The 8,754-nt window shown below is 29.7% G+C and overlaps 3 protein-coding genes across 3 annotated transcripts; all 3 read right to left on the bottom strand.

Moving 5' to 3' along the window:
- Positions 1-2,255: 2,255 nt before the first annotated feature.
- Positions 2,256-2,783, bottom strand: LOC119667514 (fork head domain transcription factor slp1-like). The gene has a single exon (XM_038076814.1). The coding sequence runs from the start codon at positions 2,781-2,783 to the stop codon at positions 2,256-2,258; it is 528 nt and encodes a 175-aa protein (XP_037932742.1).
- A 1,843-nt stretch (positions 2,784-4,626) lies between these two features.
- LOC119667515 (fork head domain transcription factor slp1-like) lies at positions 4,627-5,349 on the bottom strand. The gene has a single exon (XM_038076815.1). It carries the CDS (start codon positions 5,347-5,349, stop codon positions 4,627-4,629), a length of 723 nt encoding a protein of 240 aa, XP_037932743.1.
- A 2,325-nt stretch (positions 5,350-7,674) lies between these two features.
- Positions 7,675-8,454, bottom strand: LOC119667516 (fork head domain transcription factor slp1-like). The gene has a single exon (XM_038076818.1). The coding sequence runs from the start codon at positions 8,452-8,454 to the stop codon at positions 7,675-7,677; it is 780 nt and encodes a 259-aa protein (XP_037932746.1).
- Between the last annotated feature and the right edge of the window lie 300 nt (positions 8,455-8,754).

The following is an 8,754-nucleotide window of genomic DNA, read 5'->3' on the forward strand; positions in this document are numbered from 1 at the left end:
ATACAAAAAATGCGAAGAAGTAATGGGGAAATCACAATTTGGTTTTAAGGAAGGACTTGGAACTCGGGAAGGACTATTATGTATTCAAGTTTTAGTTCAAAACTGTAAAGACGTTCACAAAGACGTTTTTCTCTGTTTTATCGATTACGAGAAAGCGTTCGACAACGCTTGAAAACTTATAGAAATTCTTCAAAACATTGATATTGATGACAAGGAAATCCGATGCATTAAAAATTTGTACTGGCAACAAACTGCGCATGTAAACATCGATGGTGATATAACAGAAGGGATATCCATTTCACAAAGCGTTAGACAGGGTTGCATATTGTCGCCACTGTTATTCAATGTGTATTCACAAAAAATATTTGAAGAATCCCTTAGCGATATTCAACAAGGTGTGAAGGTAAACGGCGTTTTCATTAATAACATCAGATACGCGGACGACACCGTTCTTATTGCCGACAGTTTAAGTGGCCTACAATAGCTAGTAAACAGGGTTAACACCACTAGCGAACAATATGGACTAAAAATAAATATAAATAAAACAAAATATATGATTGTAAGCCGAAAGAATATGTATAGCAACACAAATTTAATGGTTAATAATATTGGTATAGAAAGAGTACAGCATTTTAAATATCTTGGATGCTATGTAAACGAAAATTGGAATTGTTCCAAAGAGATCAAATGCCGAATAGAAATAGCACGAAATACTTTTCTTAGATACAAAAAAGTGCTTAATAGTCATGATCTCAATATTAAAACTAAAATCCGTTTTGTAAAATGCTATGTCTGGTCTATACCTTTACACGCCATGGAAACCTGGACGTTGAAAATTGTTGACATTAACAAACTCGATGCGTTTGAGCTATGGATTTATCGGAGAATTCTCAAAATTCCATGGACAGATCATGTTACAAATAATGAAGTGTTACGAAGAATGAGGTGCGATCGCGAATTGTTAACAATTATAAAAAGAAGAAAAACAGCTTACTTGGGACATATTATGAGAAATTCAAAATATGAGCTACTCCAAATGATTATTCAAGGAAAAATCGAAGGCAAACGCGGTATTGGTAGAAAACAATTTTCATGGCTACGAAACATTCGTCAATGGCCTCAAAATACGAGAGGTTGGCAGCCTTATAAATATAGCGAGATGCAGAGAGAAATAGCTAAAAATTTGTAATTGTGTTTATTAAAAGCTAATCAAACAATATAGTATTATGTTATGTTATGTTATTATGTTATATTTATTATTATGTTATAACTAATCAATATAGTATTATGTTACGTTACATGTTCACCAATATTCGAAATCGAATTGGCAAATAAAGAAGAAGAAGAAGATCTTCGATCTTTCGTTATTATATAAAGCTGGAAGCTTACTCAAAAATATTATATAAATAATAAATAATTTATGAGTGTGTGTGATGTATCTACTGCTGGACTGAAAATAAATTAATGAAAAATAAATATATCTACCATATTTTCTCCAGTGTCTAATGTGAAAGCACATAAATGAAGTTTTAATTCTTATAATATCTGTTTATTTAAGTTGGAAAATTCAATTAATGAATAAATCATCTACAAAACTTATAAATTCAATTTAATTTTAATACCAAAAAAATTCACAATGGAGAAATATATATAAAATATATAATCAGCATTGTTGAATTTTCGATTCATATCATAGCTCAATACCACAATTACATCGGTCCATTCAACTTTGTCCAGAACTTCTCAGTTTGACAATCTAATAAATATGTTTAATGTAATCTAATAAATATTACATTACTACTTAATTTTCAAATTTTTGAAATATCTTCCAAATTACCTTAAGCAAATAAAATATTAATCATTTTTTAAATAAAAAACAGAAGAAATTTGCTTAAGCATTCACATCTATTAATATATTATGAAATTTATATACCTACATTGGACAATTACAATTACCAAAATATCTTATATCATATTATTACTATGTACAAATTAACAGTTTCTTTATGAAATAAATAAATTAAAAAATTTTTTCCTTGAATTATATTACATTGGAAGTCCCCCATACATAGTATATTGTTGGAGATTGCACCCGCACTCAGCAGAAAGTGTTTGTTGAACTTGAAATTGATGTTGTACTGCAATTCGGTCTTCAGTTGGGAGCTGGGGGTGAAAGTTGTTTAAAGCTTGTTGTTTTTGTAGTACAGCTTCTTGTACAAAACAAACTTCATTTGGAGTCAAAAAATACACAGCGTTTAAGGATGTCCGTACGAGTAACCATCACCGCAATGTAAAGTTGTTCTTGAATCATTTAACGTTGAATTATTATTCCGACGTAAGCGGCCAGTGGTTTCCCCAATAGTTACGTCTTTCGCTGATGGATCTATTGCCCAATAGTGACCACGTCCTGGATCATCTAACGCCCGAGGTATTCGCACAAAATATTTATTCAAGCTTAGATTGTGCCGAATGCAATTCTGCCACTTGTTTCTGTTATTTTGATAGTACGGAAAGTTATTAGCTATCCACTCACATATCCCGCCCAATGTTAAACGTTTATCAGGACTGCTACGTATGGCCATAACAATCAGTGAACTGTATGTATACGCTGGTTTCTCATTAGTGAATGTAGATTCATCCGATAATGTTTCATCTGAAGAAGTAATATCACATGAACTTATGGCCCATTCTTCCGTCGAAGTATTACTCTCTATCTGCAAAGAGGACTTTGTGTCTGATAATATAGAACGAATTGAAAAGTTAGATTCGAATACTTCAGCCATTATTTAATTTCTATTCAAATTATTGTTAATGAAAATGTAAATAGTCGTATCAGATTTGGAGCTCTTTACTTATCTCACGTTGAGTTGTGATTGATAAAGTCTGGGTGTTGTGTCCCTCTTTTATACTTTTAAAAAGTCATGCGAATATATAAATATTTTCTATTAAGGTTGTAAGTACGAAATACCAAATACTCTATATCAATGCTATATATATTACAAGAACAAATACTTGTTAATACTATTTAATACATGGGCGTAACTACGTTTAAGTCCATAAGTACTTCCTACATACCGGCTATATGTGCTACCTACTACACATCGAAAAGAAGAGAGTTAGAAGTTAAGAAAAAAATAATACAGATATCAATTATCATCCATTCATTAATGGAATGTTGTCTACTAAGCCAGATCCATTGTGTTTGATGGTTTATTGCCGGCTTAAGCTTCGTGTTCTTGAAAAATTTCTTTTCATTTAATCATACCTGCACATATGATGCGTTTGCTAAAATTTATCATTTTATTTTTGAGTTGCGCGTTAAGCCGTTCATTAGAATTTGCTCTTGTTTCTTTTCTTCACTAACCCCCTAATTCAACTTAAAGAGTTATGAATACAATTACTCAGCAAATGTCACGAAAATCTGAATGAAACTTTAAAAATTTATTATATTATTTCTGTTATTTGTTATTGTAGTGGTGCAAATTATATTCCTAGGTATCGGTGTTATAGTTAAAGATTATTTACAAATATTTCAATATTTCAAGGATAAAATGTTCTAAATCCGTTTTTTACAAAAACAAAATTTTACAAATATTGATATACTATCTAAACACAGAGATATAAAGATTTTTAAATTTTATTGATTTATCATCAATTAAAAAGATTATTAGAACAGATTAAATTTAAATCGCCTAAAACAAACTAGTCTCAAGACTTATTTTGTATTTTACTAAAATTTACTTAAAAATTATTACTTCAACCTAAGATATATATAATATTTTTGCACAATTCTTTCTATATATTGTACCTTCTCATGTTTTTAGAGACCAGGTCCAACGAATCCACAACAACATTTCTTAAGATTCACACTTGTTGTTTGGTACTTCCCACCTACTAAAAATATTTCAAATCATATAATATATTGTAATAAGCACTTTTATGATATCGAAATATGTATATCAATGGACGACAATACCAAGTCAAAACTGAAACACGGACTTTGCTTCGTTTCAACACATAAAGTCTCTGACACAAAAAATTTTCTATAACATATATTGTAGTACAGTATAATACAGAATAGTGTAGTATACCAAATTATTATTTTGTTATTTAATTGATCTATTTACTAACTATCTATTCATAATATTAATCCATTTATTTGAATTGGAAATTTTGTAATTTGTAACAAGAATTCCACGTAAAAAAAACATAAAATTGATATTTTTAAAATATTTATTATTTACTTAATAAATATTTTCAAATTAATTGTATTATTTATTTTTTAGGTCTGAAGTAAAAATTTATTCGATATGGTATATGCCGCTAATTAAATATCTGGTTGTATCTCGTTATCATTTTCATTAGGAAACTTTTTTTGTACAATAGATCTTCGATCTTTAGAGACCTTTCCTCCCAATTACCTTATGCAAATAAAATATTAATCATTTTTTAAATAAAAAACAGAAGAAATTTGCTTAAGCATTCACATCTATTAATATATTATGAAATTTATATACATTGAACAATTACAATTACCAAAATATCTTATATCATATTATTACTATGTACAAATTAACAGTTTCTTTATGAAATAAATAAATTAAAAAATTATTTCCTTGAATTATATTACATTGGAAGTCCCCCATACATAGTATATTGTTGGAGATTGCACCCGCACTCAGCAGAAAGTGTTTGTTGAACTTGAAATTGATGTTGTTTTTGTAGTACAGCTTCTTGTACAAAACGAACTTCATCTGGAGTCGGAAAATACACAGCGTTTGGAGAGTAATGAGAGTTAAACGGTATTGTGTTGCTTTGGTGATAAGGATGTCCGTACGAGTAACCACCACCGCAATGTAAAATTGCTCTTGAATCATTTAACGTTGAATTATTATTCCGACGTAAGCGGCCAGTGGTTTCCCCAATTGTTACGTCTTCCGCTGATGGATCTATTGCCCAATAGTGACCGCGTCCTGGATCATCTAACGCCCGAGGTATTCGCACAAAATATTTATTCAAGCTTAGATTGTGCCGAATGCAATTCTGCCACTTGTTTCTGTTATTTTGATAGTAAGGAAAGTTATTAGCTATCCACTCACATATCCCGCCCAATGTTAAACGTTTATCAGGACTGCTACGTATGGCCATAACAATCAGTGAACTGTATGTATACGCTGGTTTCTCATTAGTGAATGTAGATTCATCCGATAATGTTTCATCTGAAGAAGTAATATCACATGAACTTATGGCCCATTCTTCCGTCGAAGTATTACTCTCTATCTCCAAAGAGGACTTTGTGTCCGATAATATGGAACGAATTGAAAAGTTAGATTCGAATACTTCAGCCATTATTTAATTTCTATTCAAATTATTGTTAATGAAAATGTAAATAGTCGTGTCAGATTTGGAGCTCTTTACTTATCTCACGTTGAGTTGTGATTGATAAAGTCTGGGTGTTGTGTCCCTCTTTTATACTTTTAAAAAGTCATGCGAGAGGAATATATAAATATTTTCTATTAAGGTTGTAAGTACGAAATACCAAATACTCTATATCAATGCTATATATATTACAAGAACAAATACTAGTTAATACTATTTAATACATGGGCGTAACTACGTTTAAGTCCATAAGTACTTCCTACATACCGGCTATATGTGCTACCTACTACACATCGAAAAGAAGAGAGTTAGAAGTTAAGAAAAAAATAATACAGATATCAATAATCATCCATTCATTAATGGAATGTTGTCTACTAAGCCAGATCCATTGTTTTTGATGGTTTATTGCCGGCTTAAGTTTCATGTTCTTGAAAATTTCTTTTCGTTTAATCATACCTGCACATATGATGCGTTTGCTAAAATTTATCATTTTATTTTTGAGTTGCGCGTTAAGCCGTTCATTAGAATTTGCTCTTGTTTCTTTTCTTCACTAACCCCCTAATTCAACTTAAAGAGTTATGAATACAATTACTCAGCAAATGTCACGAAAATCTGAATGAAACTTTAAAAATTTATTATATTATTTCTGTTATTTGTTATTGTAGTGGTGCAAATTATATTCCTAAGTATCGGTGTTATAGTTAAAGATAATTTACAAATATTTCAATATTTCAAGGATAAAATGTTCTAAATCCGTTTTTTACAAAAACAAAATTTTACAAATATTGATATACTATCTAAACACAGAGATATAAAGATTTTTAAATTTTATTGATTTATCATCAATTAAAAAGATTACTAGAACAGATTAAACTTAAATCGCCTAAAACAAACTAGTCTCAAGACTTATTTTGTATTTTACTAAAATTTACTTAAAAATTATTACTTCAACCTAAGATATATATAATATTTTTGCACAATTCTTTCTATATGTTGTACCTTCTCATGTTTTTAGAGACCAGGTCCAACGAATCCACAACAACATTTCTTAAGATTCACACTTGTTGTTTGGTACTTCCCACCTACTAAAAATGTTTCGAATCATATAATATATTGTAATAAGCACTTTTATGATACCGAAATATGTATATCAATGGACGACAATACTAAGTCAAAACTGAAACACGGACTTTGCTTCGTTTCAACACACAAAGTCTCTGACACAAAAAATTTTCTATAACATATATTGTAGTACAGTATAATACAGAATAGTGTAGTATTATAAATTATTATTTTATTATTTAATTGATCTATTTACTGACTATCTATTCATAATATTAATCCATTTATTTGTATTGGAAATTTTGTAATTTGTAACAAGAATTCCACGTAAAAAAAACATAAAATTGATATTTTTAAAATATTTCTTATTAACTTAATAAATATTTTCAAATTAATTGTATTATTTATTTTTTAGGTCTGAAGTAAAAATTTATTCGATATGGTATATGCCGCTAATGAAATATCTGGTTGTATCTCGTTATCATTTTCATTAGGAAACTTTTTTTGTACAATAGATCTTCGATCTTTCGTTATTATATAAAGCTGGAAACTTACTCAAAAATATTATATAAATAATAAATAATTTATGAGTGTGTGTGATGCATCTACTGCTGGACTGAAAATAAATTAATGAAAAATAAATATATCTACCATATTTTCTCCAGTTTCTAATGTGAAAGCACATAAATGAAGTTTTAATTCTTATAATATCTGTTTATTTAAGTTGGAAAATTCAATTCATGAATAAATCATCTACAAAACTTATAAATTCAATTTAATTTTAATACCAAAAAAATTCACAATGGAGAAATATATATAAAATATATAATCAGCATTGTTGAATTTTCGATTCATATCATAGCTCAATACCACAATTACATCGGTCCATTCAACTTTGTCCAGAACTTCTCAGTTTGACAATCTAATAAATATGTTTTCTTAGTTTATGAACGAGTATTAGGATAATTCAATAATATTACATTACTACTTAATTTTCAAATTTTTGAAATATCTTCCAAATTACCTTAAGCAAATAAAATATTAATCATTTTTTGAATAAAAAACAGAAGAAATTTGCTTAAGCATTCACATCTATTAATATATTATGAAATTTATATATCTACATTGGACAATTACAATTACCAAAATATCTTATATCATATTATTACTATGTACAAATTAACAGTTTCTTTATGAAATAAATAAATTAAAAAATTATTTCCTTGAATTATATTACATTGGAAGTCCCCCATACATAGTATATTGTTGGAGATTGCACCCGCACTCAGCAGAAAGTGTTTGTTGAACTTGAAATTGATGTTGTACTGCAATTCGGTCTTCAGTTGGGAGCTGGGGGTGAAAGTTGTTTAAAGCTTGTTGTTTTTGTAGTACAGCTTCTTGTACAAAACGAACTTCTTCTGGAGTCGGAAAATACACAGCGTTTGGAGAGTAATGAGAGTTATACGGTATTGTGTTGCTTTGGTGATAAGGATGTCCGTACGAGTAACCACCACCGCAATGTAAAGTTGCTCTTGAATCATTTAACGTTGAATTATTATTCCGACGTAAGCGGCCAGTGATTTCCCCAATAGTTACGTCTTCCGCTGATGGATGTATTGCCCAATAGTGACCGCGTCCTGGATCATCTAACGCCCGAGGTATTCGCACAAAATATTTATTCAAGCTTAGATTGTGCCGAATGCAATTCTGCCACTTGTTTCTGTTATTTTGATAGTACGGAAAGTTATTAGCTATCCACTCACATATCCCGCCCAATGTTAAACGTTTATCAGGACTGCTACGTATGGCCATAACAATCAGTGAACTATATGTATACGCTGGTTTCTCATTAGTGAATGTAGATTCATCCGATAATGTTTCATCTGAAGAAGTAATATCACATGAACTTATGGCCCATTCTTCCGTCGAAGTATTACTCTCTATCTCCAAAGAGGACTTTGTGTCCGATAATATAGAACGAATTGAAAAGTTAAATTCGAATACTTCAGCCATTATTTAATTTCTATTCAAATTATTGTTAGTGAAAATGTAAATAGTCGTGTCAGATTTGGAGCTCTTTACTTATCTCACGTTGAGTTGTGATTGATAAAGTCTGGGTGTTGTGTCCCTCTTTTATACTTTTAAAAAGTCATGCGAGAGGAATATATAAATATTTTCTATTAAGGTTTTAAGTACGAAATACCAAATACTCTATATCAATGCTATATATATTACAAGAACAAGAACTAGTTAACACTATTTAATACATGGGCGTAACTACGTTTAAGTCCATAAGTACTTCCCACATACCGG

The sequence above is a fragment of the Teleopsis dalmanni genome, chromosome 1, assembly GCF_002237135.1.
Source record: "Teleopsis dalmanni isolate 2A chromosome 1, ASM223713v2, whole genome shotgun sequence".
NCBI classification, from domain to species: domain Eukaryota; kingdom Metazoa; phylum Arthropoda; class Insecta; order Diptera; family Diopsidae; genus Teleopsis; species Teleopsis dalmanni.

Bases quoted from the DNA above. Each gene is read 5' to 3' on its own strand.
- LOC119667515 (XM_038076815.1), bottom strand. From the start codon at position 5,349: ATGGCTGAAGTATTCGAATCTAACTTTTCAATTCGTTCCATATTATCG.
- LOC119667514 (XM_038076814.1), bottom strand. From the start codon at position 2,783: ATGGCTGAAGTATTCGAATCTAACTTTTCAATTCGTTCTATATTATCA.
- LOC119667516 (XM_038076818.1), bottom strand. From the start codon at position 8,454: ATGGCTGAAGTATTCGAATTTAACTTTTCAATTCGTTCTATATTATCG.